This window comes from Plectropomus leopardus, chromosome 10 (assembly GCF_026936395.1).
Source record: "Plectropomus leopardus strain MGB_pleo_1.0 chromosome 10, ASM2693639v1, whole genome shotgun sequence".
In the NCBI taxonomy this organism is placed as follows: domain Eukaryota; kingdom Metazoa; phylum Chordata; class Actinopteri; order Perciformes; family Serranidae; genus Plectropomus; species Plectropomus leopardus.
The window spans coordinates 18,962,530-18,982,452 of record NC_142185.1 but is presented as its reverse complement, the minus strand read 5'-3'; the positions used below and the strand labels follow the sequence as shown (position 1 = coordinate 18,982,452).

The 19,923-nt window shown below is 39.5% G+C and overlaps 2 protein-coding genes across 4 annotated transcripts in view; both read left to right on the top strand.

Moving 5' to 3' along the window:
• The window catches only part of cobll1b (cordon-bleu WH2 repeat protein-like 1b), a 28,865-nt gene extending 21,563 nt beyond the window's left edge, over positions 1 to 7,302 (top strand). For both annotated transcript variants that reach the window (XM_042495029.2, XM_088083220.1), the window contains 6 exons: positions 83 to 212; positions 2,471 to 2,693; positions 2,782 to 2,870; positions 3,419 to 4,842; positions 6,561 to 6,710; positions 6,807 to 7,302. In XM_042495029.2, the coding sequence (XP_042350963.2) occupies positions 83 to 212; positions 2,471 to 2,693; positions 2,782 to 2,870; positions 3,419 to 4,842; positions 6,561 to 6,674 (1,980 nt within the window). In that variant the 3' untranslated portion in view covers positions 6,675 to 6,710; positions 6,807 to 7,302. The remainder of the gene's footprint in view (positions 1 to 82; positions 213 to 2,470; positions 2,694 to 2,781; positions 2,871 to 3,418; positions 4,843 to 6,560; positions 6,711 to 6,806) is intronic.
• Positions 7,303 to 7,410: 108 nt separating this feature from the next.
• Positions 7,411 to 19,923, top strand: part of grb14 (growth factor receptor-bound protein 14) — a 42,802-nt gene continuing 30,289 nt past the window's right edge. Inside the window, exons 1-4 of one of the 2 annotated variants that reach the window (XM_042495213.2) lie at positions 7,411 to 7,569; positions 9,571 to 9,629; positions 14,673 to 14,887; positions 16,898 to 17,027. In XM_042495213.2, coding sequence (XP_042351147.1) covers positions 14,700 to 14,887; positions 16,898 to 17,027 — 318 coding nt within the window. In that variant the 5' untranslated portion in view covers positions 7,411 to 7,569; positions 9,571 to 9,629; positions 14,673 to 14,699. Of the gene's footprint in view, positions 7,570 to 9,570; positions 9,630 to 14,543; positions 14,888 to 16,897; positions 17,028 to 19,923 lie in introns of those variants that run through there. The other variant, XM_042495215.2, reaches the window with a different exon arrangement.

Sequence of the window (19,923 nt, the reverse complement as noted above, 5' to 3'; positions counted from 1 at the left end):
ACTGACACCTTGGCATAGTCCTGATTTCTGTGTTTAGATGCATCTATTATATGACTTAATTAAATGTTGTTATGCACCATAGATGGCTGGTTTAAGTCGTGGGTCCTCAGCAGAGTCTTCACTGAAGAGAACCAAACGCAAAGCTCCTCCACCCCCAACGTCCCCTAGTGCTGTTGTCCAGGAAACAGCTTCTCTGGATGAAAATTTGCAAGGTTTGTCTTGATTTTCATTTTTGAGTTTTCATGAACAGTGGGGCTGTTCTTTTTATCTCACATTTAGAGTTTTTCATTACAGCGTTGAGAATAAAATGTTGCCTGTTCTGTGATGCTTTGTCATGTGTACTTTGGCCTCAAATACAAAGACCGGCATTTTCAAACTTTGAAGTTTTGTTTTATGTGACTCTTGTGCCTCCTAGTGGTCATTACTGAATAGTGGCTTCTTTCAAACACTTCCTGCATGATCATGGGAACTGCTATATGGCAGTCAGATCACAAAGATCATTTATTCTGCTTCTGCTTCATTTGTGATTTTGTGCATCATTTCAGGATTTTTGCTGCATTAGTGCTGCTTGCATGTGCCTGTTCTGCCTTTTGATTCATTTGATATTTTTTTTTAGCTCTTGAGCCTCGTCTGCCTGTTTTTAAAGTGCTTCACCTCGTATATTTACGCATATTAACATACTCAAGGCAGTACTCTTATCATTTTTTCTTCTCTTTTTCAATGCATTGAATCACTTTACTGTTAGAAATCAAGCTGCTTATTCAATTACATGTAAAATATCTTTGTAAAAATCAAAACCAAAAACAAATGTCTGCTAAGGAGTCATTTTTCAACTTTCCAGATTACTGTAGGCTCTGAATTCCCTGGTATTTTTCCTTGGTCAAGTATAATATACTTGCTTTGAAATAGTTTCCTTTGATTGTGTAGAGAATAATCCGACCCGCACTGTTTCACTGTTTTGTTCTAAGAGGGAAGCTCCACCCGTCCTGTGTACACAGCAATTTAAAGTAAAAACAAAGAAAAATTTCCTCAAAAAATTAACCTTGGTCTAATAGATAAACACAGACAATTTATTTTGGCTTATATTACTGAAGTAAGAGATGGGAGAAATATCATGATTTGGAGCTTGAGATGAGGTTGGATTTTTGTGGTCAGATGACACACATTTCAAAGCACATTTTTCTCACTTTCTGTTGATGGCTGCTAGTCATGCATTACTTTGCATTACTACTGCAGGAAGTCTGTGTAAAACGAGTGATTTGGATACATTTTGAGCAGGTTATTTCCTTATTATATAATATTGCATCAGAGATAAGTTTTCAAATATTTTTAGGAACTTTTTTACAAGTCTCTGTATTATGTACATTTTTTTTTTATTTTTAACAGTGATACATACTCAATAGGCTTCTTTTTTTTTGACAAATTCAGTGTTTTCTTCTCCCTGACGTTGGCCATTGTTCCAAAAGCTCCTTGTTTTTTTTATTAACTGTGTGTTTTCTAATGCAGGACAAGGATGTTTTTCAGAAAGCAAAGGCACTGTGAATACAGCTTGTGTTCAGGTCTTCTTTAAAATTAACATCTTCAATAATAATCTAAACTTTTTAGAAATAGCATTTCATTTAGTTTTCTGAACAGAAATAAATGAAATGCTAAGCCTAATGTATATTTTAAACAAACAAGAAATTAAGAAGGCTGTACGGGAAACCCTGCAGTTCTGTAGACAATCCACAGACCTCAGTGTCAACAGAAATTATTAAAATCTACATACAGCATTGGAAAACCCTGCTTTAGCACCACAAACAATGCTGACATCACTTGATCAAGTGTTTTCTGCAAAAATTGGTGTCCTATATATCCCACAAACATCTACAGCAACAGCAGTTTTATTTCTTGCCTAAACTTCTATAAATAACGGCCTCCATGCCCTTGTGTCTGTCTTTTTCTTGTTTTTGTTACTCCTTTGTTACCCAAAGTCCCCTCAGTAGCGGCATATCTCCCAGACCTCATTAACAGTAATCACATACTTTATCCGACTGCCGTCTACATGTATACACCACCATTTCCGTCCTCCCATTGCTCCTAATTTTTCAAACACTTAAGTTCACAGAGAAAGATCACTTCCTCTGCTGTTTCCCCAACAGCCCAGTGCTGCTCAGTAGATACAAAGATCAGACGCTGAGAACTGTGAGAAGCTGCAGTTTTGTTTAAGAAGCCTTGAAATTCCTTTTGCTCTCTGCTCCTCTGTGGTGCACTTCCTGTTGCTGCTAAATTAAGAACTAGACAAGGGAGGGTGAGATGTAAAAGATTATTAAGTGGAATTCATTCATCAGAGGAACCTTTTATATTGGGATGGGTGAATGATTGTACCTATGACATAAAAACTGTTGGATGCTTGGTTTGTAATGCATATGGTGGGGTAACTAACTAAAAGAAAAATGAAATTTGACTTCTTCATGATGTCATTTTCCAGGAGGTGCAGCTGCTAACACACTGGAGGAGATCATGGAGCAAGAGGAGAGTGCTGCCTCTGTAATGTCTGCAACTGCTAGTGAAACCCAGGGAGAGGACAGCAGCCTCAACATGTCTGTTGATGTCTCGGTGCACTCCCCGTCCCCAGATACTGAGATACTGAGCACAAAGTCAGAGGAGAGAAATGGGGAAGATCAGACATGTGATCTGTCCTCAGATGGCAAGTACGAACTCTAGTATGACTTTTGCAGCCTCAGCCATGTTTTAACATCTGCAATACTTTTAATTCTTTCTCTTTGCTCGACTTTACAGTCAACTGCAGAGTACGGTAATTGATGCTGCAACTCTGAGTGTTGTGAGGACGATGGATGACACAGGCTCATCTGAAACGGCAGATGCTGGTGGGTTTTTGATATGATTGATATCTTTATTTCGAACATGTAAAAAACAACAAGAACAGCAGTTTAATACATATGAATAACAAAAAAAGAAAAAGAAGACAATAAATGCCATACACAATTGCATTAATTTAAATGTGTGAAAAGGAGTAGGATGACATATAAACCTAGTTAATTCTACCCCTTTAATATATAATATAATAATAATTAAATTATCATCAAAAACTCCCATATAGAATTCCAAGGCTTGTTATATACCGAAGTATACATATACACCCTATATCTAAACAATAAATACTACTGTATACACACCTGTATGCATTGACCCTTATTTATCTTTTACAAAAAATATAAAATTATTACCAATAATAAATAAATGAGTGGATAAGTAAATTAATATTAGATTATATATATATATATAGTACTTTATATACAGATATACATACTCTTGGACTTGGATAATTATGAACTTTGCCTTAGTATGCCAAAGTACAAATGTTTTTTGCTTCTTAAAGACCCGTCTCACATTACAGATGTTCTTTTCTTTACAGACAGTGGTCCATGTCCAGTTGAAAATGTACCCCAACACTCAATCTGTGAAGAGGCTACACCTCAAAGTGTAGATTGCAGTGCTGTATCCAGCATCCTCCCTCCACCTGTAGCCCAGGCCTCCATTCAGGCAAACACTGAAACCCTCCGGGAGCAAACTGACAGGTTGGAGAGCCCGATGGCCACAAGCACATCATGCCCCACTGGAGAGGACGCTCAAGTGCAAACAGATTTCACACCCTCACCTGTGTCTCTGCAACAACACATGGATAAAGTCCCGTCCTCAGCTAATGTGCCTGCCGTTGAATCAGCTGGGAAGAAAGATATGGCCACAGCAACGGACGAACTGGATGCGCCAGACCTCAGAAATGCCTTATCCCACACCTCGGAGACCTCGTCGTGCCAAGACTCCACAGCAAGTGCTCCTGCGACAACAAAGGCGCCGTCTATTTATGCCACAAACTCTGAGCCAAAGCCGAAGCCTTCCAACGAGCTGACAAGGGACTACATCCCCAAGGTGGGGATGACAACGTATACTATCGTGCCTCAGAAATCTCTGGAGAAACTGAGATATTTTGAAGTTGCACTGACGCTGGAGCCACCTCCTGCAGCTCCAGAAGACGGACTTAATATCGGTTCTCTTCAGTTGGAGGACAGCACAGCAGTGGGGGAACAGACAGAGATCTCAAAGGAAAAAAGTGAGCTGCACTCTACTGTACCCAGGGAAGATTTACTGACTAGCACTACTACTACAACTCAAGACACTGTTAATGGAAGTATACCTGAATCCATTCATTCCTCGTCACCAACAAGTTTACCTAACACAGATGAAAAGATCCCAACCTCACCTAATGGGGCATCTCAAGCAGGTTCACCTGCACAGGTCAAGGAGATGAAAATTCCACCCGCAACTAAACCTAAGCCCGGCTCTTTCCGCTTGGCACAGCACAAAAAAACACCTGGGTATTATGTAACCTCCGCAGCAGAAAAAAGTCTCAGCGCCAGTCCTGGCTCTGACCAGAGAGAGGCTCAAGGAAGTGCAGAGAGAGCAAAGTTACCACCCCCTCCCCTTCCTCCGCCTGTGCAGTGTCAAGAGGAGGCAACAGGGGCCGCTAATGTTGAGCTGAGCCCAAAGGGGGAAGACAAGCATGTAGCCTTCCAGCGAATGACAAGGCAAAGTAGTTTGTCTAAAGAGCCAAGCGTGGGGTTAAGTTTGGAAAAATTAAGGAGCTTTGCCGCTCCAAGGCCCTATTCTCCTGTTACTCCATCCCGCTTTGCCCAGGCAGTGTCCTCTGCTGTGAAAAGGAGCAACTCCTTATCCACATGGCCAAAGTCGTCTCAGTCGCCTCAGTCGCCGGTTTCGCCACCTGTCTCCCCAATCAGTCGCTCATCAGTCACAGATTCAGAAGGATTATCTGAGCTCAAGGTGAGTTCTGATTGCAAAGTATGCTTGGTTTTAAATATCTAAGTAAAGATGAAAGCAGCACTTCATACTCATGAGACCACTGCTGCTGGCCATAGCTCTTTTTAAAAATATACTTTAACTCATACACTACATTAATGCTTGTGTAGAAGAGCACTTTGCACTGCTGAGCAAAGCAGTTTTTTGGTTTTCTCTTAAAAGAGCTACATAGAAGTGGACAAGTGGGTGACTTATCCCACTACTGCTTTAGTTTGTTTGAAACTAAAACCACTTTTGCAAATGCTGTGGTGCTGTATCAGCTATTTACACTGCGATCAGCAGTGAGTTATTGACCCTCATGAACATTATAAAATCTTATAAGTAGCAGAATACTGTGTTCCATTGACTTGAATTAGCCCAGGGTTTAATATAAACTACTCGCTAAGCTCTTTAAAGCCTTAGTATTAAAAAAAAAATGCTTTTCCATTTTAACTTAATTTGAAATGAAGGATCAAGAAGGTCTACTATTTCAGAAAAAAAATCAAAGCAAAACTGAAGGTGAGAGGTGGCAGTTAAGACAAAGAGGAAAATAGGTGCCCAACCACTGATTTAGTTATATCTGCAGGGTATTCTACACAGAATAGACTAACTAATAAAAGCCTGTCCTCATAACTATATGAGCTTTAGAGATGGATGAAAAACTTGCAGTTTTTACTTTAGGCTACATAATAATCTACTCTACAATTTAATCCAGGGGTCTTCAGTGTTTTTCTGTTCAAGAAACTGAAAGAGATATGGAGCAGAACCCCTACATATAACATTACTGTACAAAATTTAGCTGCATATTAAACCAGGCCTAATAATGTGTAGGACAACCCAAAGTGCCATTGATAAACATACCCTTTTATAGTGCATACAGTACTAAGCAATTAAAAATTATTATTATTGGCAGGTTTGTTTACTATACATACTATACATCATGTTATCATTATCATCAAGTTACAATATGAGCCATTGCGTATCACAATAATGACCATGCACTTGAAATAGTAATACAGCTAATTGGCCAATATGTTTCAATAGTATGTCACGATTTGTTACGCCTCGCTGTAATGGAAAAGTGTTGCACCATGATTTAGCATCAGCCAACTGACATGATTGCATACAATTCAAGGGAAACAGTATGCCTATTAGCAGTGTTGTTTATTGTAAACTGAATGTTGTTTTGTTTTTTTTAAGAGTAGTCCAATTTATCTTTGCTATTCATTTGTCGGATTCATGTTAATATGTATTTCAGACATATTTGAATTTTTGAAAAAAACAAACAAAAAAACCCCTCATTTTTAAATTTAAATGAAACCAGTTAAATGCTGTTACTCAGAGGACCCCCCTACAGGTCATAGACCCTCTGTTGAAGACCCAGGATCTTACATGTCTTGTAGTCATTAGACAGTTAAGATTGTTGGCTTTCTATGTGCATTATTCAAATGGACATCAATGATTAATAAAAGACCAACATACATTTCTGGCGCATCTCTTTATACTTGGGGCATTTCGGGCTTTTTGTATTATTTTATGTTGAGACAATCCTTTTTTTCTCTGATGCCAAATTTTGACCTGCAGAAATTCTATATTTTTGTTGTGCAGTTGAAATAACTAAAAATACAGCAGTCTTGTTTTCTTTTTTGCGTCTTTATGTTTTCAGTAATCACATACATTGTGTTTCTGTTTTGACATCACAGGACAGTGAAAACAGAGAGGTTGATGGTGACAAGGGCTCCATTCTGCAGGGAGTAGGGGATAAACCACCATCTTTTAGTGGGATTGTTCAAGTGGAAGGAGAGAGCAGTCCATAGCAGTGCCTTAATTCTTCTGACAATACATCATCTACTGTAAGCAAAATCCTGCACCTACATTGCAATATGATATCATAAAAATGTTTCCACAACACATGAATGAACCATTGTGTGTGGTTTTTTTTCTTCCAGGAGGAGCTTATCCTGTCTACTTTGAGTTCTCCACAACCCTTTATCCCATGACACAGACGCAGGAACTGTCTTTTGTTTTACCTCTTTTGGTAGTCTCCAGCAGTGTACATAAAATTATGTATTTTGATAATTAATAATTGCTGTATTTTGGTTTATTTTCTCACACGACGTTAAGTAATATCCCTGGCGCTGACATGCACATTTTAATGCTTCTCTTTTATTTTGTGTGATGACTATCTTGCATTTGATGCATCACTGTTGAACAAGAAATGAGAACAATTCTATAAATTATTAGAAAGTGTATTATCCAAATAATACTGGATGTGTAGGGCAGACCAGGTCTGACCTATGGTACTCAAATGCTCCTTAGATTATACGTAAAATCTATATTTAAGTATTACAGAGTTTTGATTAAGCTGCAGAAATACACTGGTGTGCTCAGCACACAATGTTCTTGTCAAGCAGTGTTGTTATGAATAAAGCTTTTATCATTTCACTTGTCTCTTGTAAAGTCATTGCCTTCACTGAGTGTATAAATGAAACAGTGTTTTTCCTCCATGACCTGCTGAACTCAGATCCTGTTGAATACCGCCTGTTATTCACAACAGGTAAAACGTGATCACAGAGTGTGACGTGAAGTAGGGCACGTTACAGTAGAGCACCTGTGCTGCACGTGTGAACACTGAGTTTCCCCCACAGGAGCAGCGGAATGAAGACCAGCTTTCAAGATTTGAATTGGAGACTACTCTCGAAGAGGCACAAGGTAAGAACAGCTGAAAAAAAAAGGGTACTTGATTTAAAAAGTGCACTTTTAAAACGGGTGTCATTTAGTCGGTTCAAACTGGTGCACAGGGAGCAGGAAGGACTTTGCAACGGATTTACTTTGCACCGTGCATTTTCAGTCAGTTTACCATCGTATTTATGTTTATTAAATTACAGTTTATTCCTTTGTGATAGGCTAAATGTCAGTTACACCTCAAAGGATTCTCGCGAAATGTAAAAGTTACAGCCCGTCGTTGATGTTTTTGAAACAGTTGGACACAGGTGTTGTGTCGACGAACAGGAGCAATGATAGTTAATGCTGAAGCTAACGATTCACTTCAACGTCGCGCTTTCTTTTACGTTTCTGAGTAAAAGTTATGAATTTATCTAAGTATCGCAGACATCCACGACATGTAGAGGCCACCGTCAAAACATTTATCTTTCAAAATTAAAGCTAGTTTAATGTTAACGTTCCCCAGGTGTTCTCCATTTTTCCAAACGCCGACAAGCACCATGACATGTTTATGCTAGCAGTATATTTAAGTGTAACATCGTCAAATATACCGTGAATTAAAGTGCGTCAGTGTTTTTACAGTAACTGACGCCAGTTAACGTTTGCTGTTCATGAAGAGTTTTGTTTTGCGATGGTTAACTTAATTAAACCCGTCCGAACTCAATTATCTTCCAAGCAAACACAAAAAACTGTAATGGTGGGTTTCTACTCTAAACGCACTCATTAATCATTAGCAAAAAGTACATGTAATGTTGAGAAGGGACTATATTTTATTTATCAGAGAAGAAGGGTGGCTGCAGTGTGACTTTGCCTTTTTTTTAAAAAAAAATCTTGAGCCCTCCTGGATCTGCACATTATTTTTCATAGAGCTTCCCTGAGTGACTTGGGGAAAATTCATGACCCTTCCCTTACAATAATTAACCATACTTATATGTTCACACCATTAATAGTTTATAAAAAGGTCCCCTTTGATTATTTAAAGTTCTGAAAAAATCTGTTATCATGCATGCATATCATGCATGACCACCTCTTGTTATTGCAAACAGTTGCTTGTTTATTTCTGCTTCCACAGTTTTAATTATAAATGTTGTAATTTTGGCAATTTTTAAAAGAAAATATGCCTTCAAAAATCCATTTGTGGCATTTTGGGCGTTCTGAGGGTATTAAACGTTAATACAAAATACAACCATTTAAAGTTGAATGTCCCTCCCCTAAGCCAAATAAAAAAACTTACCCTCCTCAGTGCTTCTAAAATTATTTGAAGGGTCTCCTCCTTTTTGCACCACCCCTCCTCTCTAATCAATAATAAACAATTCCTTAGGGTACTTTATTATGTCCATATTCTGTCCAGTCTAATGGACAAAGAATCTTAACACAGAAACCACCTAATAGTAAAAATTATAAATGGTCTTAACACACCTTTTTTCCAAAAATGTTTTTATTTATTTTTCATGTCTGGTTGAGTCATATCAACAACTAAAGTGATTTTAAAACACATTGTCTAAATGTGTTGTTTATGCCAATACGACTTAAAATATGCTCAGTTTCTGAAGTATTTCCAGTATGTCATCTAAGAGAATTATTTAATTTTCAGATTAGATGCCACATCACCAAAGAGCCTCCATCAGAACTACAGCTATTGTCTAAACAAGAGAACAAAAAGAAAGAAAGAAAGAAAATGCGCATTTGTATTGGATCACAATAACATTTTTACACATTTAAAAAAAAAAGGAAAACTAGGTTAAAAGCAGGCAGTTGTCCTTCCTCCTCCAAATTTTTTTATAACATGCCAGAAATGATGCTGATCAAATGATCAATTTAAGTGAGAAGTGGAAGCAATTAAGCTTATCCAGAATGCAAACATTTTTTATTCTTGCAAGTGGTGAGATGATCACTACAGTCACGTATTATAAATGGGGTAGCATGGATTTTGTTTGTAAAGAAGCTGCTGCAGCACAAGTGTTAACCCAGCCACCCTCTTTCCAACAGCTGCTGTGCCTTACGCCATTGCATTCCACATAAGCCAGCCGCAAGAGTGCACAAACATGGTAAGCTTTTCATTTCATTACATGGACAGAGTGCATTGAGCTGAACTGTACAGCTGTAGCTTGACTTAAACTCATGATGCTCTTTAGCATGACAAAAACAGTTATACCTTGAGTCATGAGTTATACCAGTCAGATCAGCTGGTGTACCCACAGAGCACACAACCAAAATCTTAAAGCCACAGCAGCAATATAAACCATGCCTTTCACGCCTCTGACGGCACTTTCTAATACCAAAGAACTGCTCAGAGTGAACGTTCCTGCTTGCAGTTACAATTTCGGCTACAAGATTGACCAGAAAACCATTCATGAATATTGCAGCATGAGTCCCTGTCAGTAGTTCCACCTCCTTCCACAGTGAGGCTCATCAAGCTAAGGAGAGGGGAGCCACACATGTCTGGTCAGCCCTCCCTGCTAAGAGTCAGCGCTCCTCCTTTGTGAGTTGAGAACATCCCCAGGAGGAGAGAAGGGGGTTATCGGATCCTCTAGTCTTTGGTGGACAGGCAGGGGGAGCATCAGTCAAAGGTTGTTCTTGGCTGAGCTGGCTGAACTACAGTGGGAATAGATTTGAAGCCATAAGTGTATGTAAAGACTGCAGCAAATGTCCTGTGCTACTTTCTTTTTAATAGAGGATAGAAGGATGGTAAAAGGTAAAGAGAGCCTAACAGTAAGTGCTATTTTGGAAGTACTTTTAAAAATGTTGAAAAAGGCAGTTTCTGGGGGAGTTCTTAGTGGCGACAGTGGAGCTACCGGGATATCTTCATTGTCCTTGTGTAGGAGGGCAGTTATGCAATATGTGCCATAACATAATCTGTACCCTCATTGCGACCAAGCAGTCCAGTTCGGTTCAGTTCGGTACACATTAGAACGTTATATTTTTGCGTTTCCATTGTCAAAGCTGTGGATTGCACCAGTGTAATTTTTCGACATTATCGGTGGCATGTTTTTTACAAAATATACAATTAAAGGATGTTTTGCTGCCTTTTCATCTGTACTAGTTACCAGTTAAATTCTTTTAATTAGATAATTAAAGTTTTATGGTGCAGCAAAAACTGGGTAACACATCTTGTACATTACTGTAGTTTGTTCACATTCACATAATAATAATGAAACCTAACCCAACTAATATAGTTTAACAATGCATAACAGTTACTGTATCAATACCAGCAAAATGCATTTTGAATTGGGATCAATGATTGTTTCACTAAGGAGAGACTCAGCAGACAGACATTTCAGTGTTGCTACAATGAGAAAAGCGGGTCCACCTTAACAGTCCACCTTAAGGAAGCCTGGCCTGTTTCCAGTAGAAAGCAAACTTAGCTTGTTAACTTCGGGGCTAACTTCTGACACTTGATCAGCAGCTGGCGAGCTGGACATGGGAACGTGAATCAGGTCTTTAAGAGTTGTAGCATTTATTCTATAATAAACAGCCTCAACTGTTCACACATCACACCGCCGCGTTTCACGTCATACTCTCTGCTCCTCTCACTGCAGCCTCACTGTCACCATCACCGCCACATACACGTTTGCTCTCCCCGCACGTGCTCGTTGTCGCCCGTGCTCTCTCTTTCGCTGCACACCCTGTCTGGAAACAAAATGAGAAATTTCAAAACAACCAGAGGGGCAGTGTGCTGTGGCTCTCTGAAACGTCGGGACTTTGGGGTTTACAAAATAAAAGGCAAGATTGTTAGACTCATTATGCTGCACATAATCATTTTATCTCGATTATCTTGTTTTGAAAATCGAGGGAAGCCAAAATCGTATTCAAAATTAATTGCCCCCCTAAACATGTCTAGGGTCTAGGTATATGTCCATTTGGGTTATGTACGGTTCTAAGGGCATCATACCTGAAGTTTTTCATGGAAACGCTGCATATGGCGGCAAAGTTATGTGTCTTTACTAGATCTAACCTCTCAGCTAATACAGAGGTCTTGCCGTTTGTAACAGCTGTGGTATGAACACACCCAGCAGCCGCAGGTCGTTGGCCATCATTGCCAACTGGATAGCAAGGTGGATTATCCAGTTTCCACCATCTTCTTGTCCATGCACTGTTGTTGGTGACCTGCAAGATGGCATAAGCAAAAGTGTTGAGGTGACTCCTAGACAGGAGCGGAGCATGAATTATGTGCTACCCCATGTTTGTTTCTTTTGTTTATTTATTTTTTTTTTTTAATCAGAAGTTTATTTCAGAGCAACAGTGAAATTACTTCTTTTTTTTTTTCACTTAAAAACCTGGAAATCAGCACTGTGACAGGCCAGCAAACTGAGTAGAGGCACTGTTGGTGCTGTGGCACTGAAAGCAGAGCTGATAAGGGTCATTGGCAGCCACCAGTGCCTCATTAGACCAATTAGTGTGTGTCCATGATGTCATTTTTGGCACTTAGCAAAAGACCAAGAGGGCCAAAACTGCTCCTGTTATTAATTATAGAACAGTTCTAACAGGGTGGAAAAAATGTTAAAAGGTATTCTGTGCATCATTTAAAGACAAAATAATATAACATATTGGTTAATCATTTTATGACGCCTTTATTTGTTTTGTACCAAAAGTAAAGTGACCTAGAATCCAGTGTGTAAAAGTAACACAAAATGCTGTACAAATCTAAAATATCACAATAAAATAATTAACGTGGTCCATTTATAGTAGCCATTAATTGACAACTTTTAGGATTTTTTTGTTGTTTTTTTTGTTTTGTTGCACTGCATTGAATTATAGCATGTGTGCATACAAGCAAACAAGGGGGCAAAAACAATGTCCCATTTTGCAAGTACATGATGTAAATAATGGCATTAAGTGGATAAAGCCACCACAATGACTGTAAAGCCAACTTTTAAGAACTAGTGATGCTTTTAGGAATTTCTGGGTTTTAGGTTTCATTCATGGGGCACTCTATAGTAGTTTGCTGTACAAAACTAATGCAAGAAAGAACAATAACAGTTTTCTGTTTGTCAGTCACACTGACAATTTTCCTTTGCAGTAATTTTTGGTGCAAGTATTCTCATGCTTTTTTTAAAAATTGTGTCAAACACTTCCGTGAATCACTGTTATTAAGCCCCTAAAATAGATTTGGCATTCATCCTACACCAATGTAATTAGCGTTTGCATTGACTGATACCAGAAGAATGTGTTCCAGGCTATGGGTTATTTCTGGCCCTCTCATACTGCCCGGGGTTTCTTGTCCTTGTATCAGTCCACTGTTGGACCTCAGCTGAACCATTTGTCTGCCCCCATCTCCCACTGCTTCAGGCACTAACACTAACACTGCTGGTTTTACCTCTTAAGCCAATGAAGCACTTGCACATCGAAGAGTTTTCTGGTGATCAGCTGGTTCCTCATGTGCATGGTATGCGGTATAAGTGCACATATAGTACTTAGGTTTAAAGGCAAGTCAAGCCATGCAGAGCTGTGTTATTGTGACAGATGCTGGTAGGTGTACATGTCAGGAAGAGCGGATTAACAGGGACAGAAAGGCACAGGTCATATTACTCTGATTTATATCGCTTAGCAAGAGATTTCAAAGTTACAGACTTTTTCCTTTGAGAATAGTGCCTCAGGGATCCCGAAAGTTAGTAAGCATTTTATCACTGCCAGTTCCATCGTCTGGAAGTCAATGGGTTTTTTGACTGGGATTTTGGTTAGATGCCTGAAATAAGGTCTGTGGTTAACACAAGCTCAAGAGACATTGGCGTTTTGTTCTGTGATATAAAATATGTCAGTAAATACTCCACTCATTAATTTTGAAGCTTTAATGTGTCTTTAAAATGGTGGTTGCCAACAAGTTAAATGAGACAACAGAAAGTCATCACACCAAACTCGGCTTTTTAACCCCGTTGTGGTGGTGACATTAAGTCAAACGACAGTGATGTGGGTCATTTACAGCGTAAACGTTAGCTTTTTACTTCTGGCGATTTAATTTAGGCCTAAAAAATCCTAAAAGTTGTGTTCATTTGTGAAGATTATTATGCTGACTGAAATATGTACGTATCATAAAGAATGATAAATCCAATGGGAGATAGGCTTTTTGACAGGGCGACACTAACTTCCATATCGGCTTACAGAAAAATGTAATTCCTGGAGCACTCTGTAAAGCTGTCGTTCCCAAGATACACAATCAGAAAGATGAAAAGTACGCTCTTTTATTATTCTGATATCCAATTTCGTGTCTTTCCTTACTCTGTATTTCTTCCCGTTGTTGGTAAAAAGAACTGGGGTTTGACCACTGCACCAGCTTGTCATATTTACCAAAGTAATCAAGTTAGCCTTGTCCTCTGTTAATGTAGTGAGGTATTGCTTTAACCCTATGCTGCCTGTTTGTCTGTATCTCCAGTAGCCTGTCCTCCCCTGGTCAGACTCTGTTACACATTACCTTTCAGAAAGATGTTATCATCCCAACCATCCCCCACATGGAGCCTGTCACTGAATGACACAGCCCACAACACAACCAATCCGCTGGACAGGCGACTCTGTACAACCCCATGCCTTCTGCTGTGCACTAAGTTTAAAGTGCAATTCGGATCCCCGTGCGAAGTCCATGACAAAAGAACAGTTTGTTTTATAGTACTGACGGCCCTCGCGGACCCATTACTGAGCTAAAGACACCCCCTTTGTGTAAGTGTGCTTTGTGTGCACATTTCCTGCCTTCCAGGTTTCAAAGGGAACTATATTAAAAAAATATTTTAAAAAAAGCAGGGAAATTAAAGCAAGAACAGACTCAAGTGCGCTACTGTGTCAGAGCAAGGATGGCTGTTTTGGGAGTCATTGTGTTAAAAATATCTTTATTGTGGTGGATCATGTTTGGGTAGGAGGGATCGTTTTGCCCCACTGGGCCAGCCTCGTGGGCAGCAGATGAGCCAGAGAGACGTTTGTGTGTGTGAGTGTGTGTGTGTGTGTGTGTGTGTGTGTGTGTGTGTGTGTGTGTGTGCGTGTGCGTGTGCGTGTGTGCGTGTGCTCTGCTGAGCTGTGAGCAGAGGAGCCCCGCCAGCCAGCTTGCTCTAACTGTGCTCTGCACACACTCCAGTCCAACAGCTCGTCTCTTCTCTCTGCTCCAGATGATGCCTTGGATTTAGCCGGCCCACATGAGTGATATGAATAACACACTGGACGGAATACACACTTCTGGAAGCCTCGGAGAGAAAGCAGAGATTTTTCAGAGTGGCAATGGTAATGTGAGTGGCTTCCCCAGCCCAGCCCTCATCCCTTTGCGAGCTCCTTTACCAACACCAAATGCCCAGAAGATCAGGACTACGCTCTGCAAGGGGAACAGGTATGACTCATTTTTCTTTGCACTTGCCACGAGTGACACCAGGCTGTTTACAAGAGTCAATAAAATAAATTCAGCTGCACCAAAACTGAAACTAGTGTTTTCTACTCCACACTTAACACTGTGAGCTGCCCTGTTGAAGAATAGTACAGTCTTTGTGTTTGCAGCAGTGACACACAGAGCTCTGTTTGAAAGCTGTGGTGTAGACTTTGTACTTGTAAACACAATTGGCTTGACCCAAACGCAGCTGTCAATGGAGTGTAATGTATTATTTTTAACAGTGCAGTTAAAGACCTGGAATCAAATCAAGCACCTGTTAGTGTGTGGGAGATAATTAGTAACTCAGTAACTGCTGTGTTTACAGAGCTGTACAGAAAGCGTCAGTCAGAGAACGGCACCTTGTTCACAAACTTAGGCCCTCTCATCTGCAAGTGTGCTGAAATCTAGCTCTGTCTTACCTTATCATGATGACAGTTGAATATGATGTTGTGGATGATTTGTTTACAACACTGATTTAGATGTTCATTCACTTGTAGGACATGTTGAATGCATTTTAGGAGTAAAGAGCAAAACGTCCATCCAGGCTACTGTTTTGTCCAACATTGGCAGATGCATCTGTCAGGGGCTGTGATAAGTGACACATAATTATGATATCTGAGACAATGCCAAAAAAAACTCTAAAATCATGCTATGTTTTGATTGTATTATAGCTAACTCTCCTCTTGCCAGCAGTTTGAGCACTTTTTTGTTTCTGTTAGCTATAGTATAAAGGTAAAATCAGGGGCAGCTCTCATTATCTTATCAAAAGTCTGATGGTGAGTGGGGTGTGCCGTCTGGTAGATGAGAGCAAGAGGAGTCCATGCAGACACAGACTCATGTTTCTGTCAGTTTGTTTATCACTTGCTTCATTTATCCTCATTCCTCTACATGGGACATACGCAACACAGGAACCAGCAATATGTTGTAACCGCTGTCTAAGCTACAGATTGCGAAATCAGGCTGGCATAAAGTCTAATTCATCATTACGATGTTACAGTCTGGACTAACTCTGACGGGCGAAACAGGGAGACAAGTGATCTATTGTTTGTAATGATCCTTCTAAAGCTTCATTTTCAACTGCAGTTTCTCCATAAGTTACTTGCAACCTCACACAAAGTGTAAATTCTGTAACTGCTTAATCCAACATTTCACTGAAGCCCCTGTATACCAGTATGATACTTTAAAGGGACAGTTCACCCCAAAATCCAAAACATTTTTTTCCTCTGTATTTCTATTATCAGTCTAGATTGTTTTGTTGTGAGTTGCTGAGTGTTGGAGATGTCAGCCGCAGAAATATCTGCCTTCTCTCCAATATAATGGAACTAAATGGCACTCGGCTTGTGGTTCTCAAAGTGCCAAAAAATACATCTGAAAAACTGAACACTACTGTTTCCTTACAGAAATCATGACCTGGTTACTCAAGATAATCCACAAACCTTGATATCAGCAGTTTTTTGTAGGAACTATTTTCTTTCTACTGAACACCCCTAACCATATCACTGCATAGAATGACGTATGCATCTAGTCATGGACAAAAGGATCATGCTTTTGACAGCGCAAGATTTTAACGTTAACATCTGACAAAAAGGTCTATGGATTATCTTGTAATGGGGTCAGGATTTCTGGAAAGAGCTTGCTTTTGAATTTTTAAAATGTAGATTTTTTTTGGCGCTTTGAGCAACACAAGCCAAGTGCCATCTGGTTCCATTAAATTGCAGAGAAGGCAGATATCTCTAAGGCTGATATCTCCAGTACTCTGCAATTCACACCAAAACAATCTAGACTGCACTACAGGTAAGAGGAAAAACATGTATTTTTCATTTTAGGGTGAATTGTCTCTTTATGTTAGTGATACTCAATCCCAAGACACTATGAAAGCATGTTTTTATGGATATGAAATTTGTAAGTAAGCAAGATTTTATGCAGCGTCTATTCCTTTCTCTCTCTCTCTCTCTCTGTGTTTTTGTCCTTCAGGAGCATTAAAGAGGGAGAGGAGTCATTCTCTTCTCCTGTTCCAAACCCTTTTCCTGAGCTTATCGCCTCAACCCTCTCCCCCCTTGTCTCTGAATGTTTATTACCATGGACCAAAAGTAGTGCAACTCAGGTGAGTGTCCCATTTACAGTCCTAGAGTGTGATTGTGAGACAAAGAGGCATATTATATGGAAAAAAAATAAGGGCTCTTTTGTAACCTTTCACATGTGTTACGTCAGGCAGCATAGTTATGCTAAATTTAATTGGATGAAGTGCCAGAAAAGCAGGACACACTTAGATTAACAAAGATGCATAGTTACATGTTTGGTTTTTGATTATGCTGAAACTTCAGGGCATATGTATGGTAGAACCAGTTATATGAGTATGTAAATGTGTTGCAGTGAGGAAATAATAATGCTGTCAGCACACTCAGACAGTCCACACGTACAGTGTTACTACTTTTGAGAGCACAGGTTTGTACCTACATACAGTGTCACTAAACATCACAAAATTGAGCACAACCTGTGAGGTCTGATAGCACCTGTGGATATTTAAAGTGAAATTTGATTATAACCGTCTAGTTTACCCAGGAAATACCTGGCTTAGTGCCGAACAGCTACTCTTGTCTGTTTGTTTTAGCACAGGGTGTGTGATCTGCAATGTGCTGAATGTGTGGCAGTACCTGCTGCTGCAGAAAAAGCTTTTACTCCAGTCTTGATCTTGACTTAATTTTGACAATTTGTTGTTCATTTTTTCTTACTTTAATCACCAACTGACCGCCCACCAAGGAGGTTAAAAAGACATGCACAGGGAAATCTGGTCTGCACCTGCTGAAAGGCTCAATAGCTGGCGCACTGTCATAGAACGTGGGGGTGATTTATTCGTTTCACCGAGGCGTCTGCATGGGTGGGAATATATTTTGCACAAAAAAAGATATGGGTGAAAATGACTGTACTACAATTAGTAAAAAGGTCCTCAATAAAAGAACATAAACAAATTATTTATATATAAAAATTTCCTATTGTATATTTACTACCATCCATTCAAGTGTACCCAAAAACGTCTGTCAGGCTGAGCACACCTAAAGAGCACCTAAGCGGACACCATCCCTTTGTTTCGAGGGCTGTCTGCTGTAATCCTCGAACGTCGCAGCCTCAGTAACATCGCACATGTGTCACAGCCCAACCTCCATTGGTGTCAAAAAGCATGTCCCAGCCTCCTTTGAATAGCCTTGCTGTCTACTAAGCCTCACCCCTCTTAGGTGCTGTTGCTTTGCCAAGCTTTCTAGTCTAGCATGGCAGTTGACAATGATAACTGTGTCAAATTTACCTATCGAAATTTATAGTAACTTTGGAAATAATGTATCTTTATTTTCAAACAGAATAAAAGGCTTCTCATGCGAGCTGAAATTACAACTGCTGTTAACCGACTTTATTGTTTGACAAGGAGATACCTGTAAAAGCACCAGCGTACTTCCCAAAATCAAATAAAGAACAGGACAGACCAGTGAGCATCACCCTAAATTGTTTATAGCACATTCTTGGTTTCCACACAGTGGATATGTTGGTCCTGATTAGGGACTTGACTTAACCCCACATAACAGGCGTTGTCGGACCAAAATGTTCTTGGGACTCTCTGACTTCCCTCTATGGAGCTCCCCAAGAACTACATACCTTCAAGGGCGTTTTGTGTGTTTTCGTTTGCACTGCTTATAGGAACACTTAAGTGACGCATTGTAAGACAGCTGGCAGCTGGTACAGCAATGTTACTTTCACTTTGACGTGTCAAAATCACGTTGTATTACCAACTACGCATATATGCTAGGTAAAGCTGGGACTATGTTTGTCCATTTTTGTGTGTTTTGTGACTTTTTATTTTTATCACAGGCTGTTGTTTGTCTTTTTTTGTTGTTTACACTGCTAACAATTTTTAAAAACAATGGCAAACAATGGTTGCCGTTGCTGCATTTGCTGTGTTCGAGCAATAACCCTTTATTTACATTCCTCATAGGAGCTAAAAAAAGTTCCCCAGAAAGGCGTTCTCAGAGTTATGATCATTTATAGTTCCTACGGTCGGACAGAACAAAGCAGGCTCTCTAGAACTCCAAAAATGTCTATCTAGATTAATTCTTTGTTCTTGGCTTTGAAAGTTAGAGTTACCACTGTTGGTAGTAAGCTAGTTAAATGAGCATGTTAACTTCTGCAGCTTATGTTAAAGCAGATAAACAAACTGTTTAAAGCATTGCTTTTAGCTCTTGTGCTTTTGGTTTTGAATTTTTTTTTTCTTCAGCTATTGTTTCTTGCCCCTACACTCTTCTGATCTCCTTTTTTTGCCTGCAACAACTTGCACAGACACGATGTAGGTGATACAACTCCTGATGAATAATAGTTTATTTACATCTCTTTATGAGTGCAAGTCAGGAGAAAATGTATTATTACACTCAGCCAGATATTACTTAATATGACCCTGTGATCTGCTGTTGATTTGTACGTTTATACAGATCTTACTGCCAAATTCTAAAAAGAGAGCACATTCATTATGTTGGAAAGCTAACAATTATGGGTCTGCTTCAAAAAGTGCATGGGTTTCAAAATGGATTTTGTCTATACATTTTCCAGGGCTGTTAAATTAGTCTGGTTTGTCAACCACTAGATATTTCCTGGATGTGGATCTGTATACTGTATGCTGAAGTTGATTTCAGGTTTTACAGTATCGTTGTGGTGCGTGTGTGTGCATATATGTGTGTATTTGTGTGTGCATGTGTAGCAGCAGGGGGCAGCTCAAGGCAATGACTCATAGGAAAGCTTGAAATTACAGAGCTCAGCAGTTACCAAGGACTATCAGCAGCATTAGATCTCTCTGTGCTCATGTGTTGCTTTCATGCTGAAAATGAAAAAATGCGTTCAGAAAGTTGTCTTTTGTAGTGTTTTTTTCTGAAGCTTCCATTGTGCAGGCAGTTTGTGTGATTGGTTTAAGAGTGAAGTCAAACTGGTATTTGTTCTTCTTCATGCATTGTGGTAAGATTGCT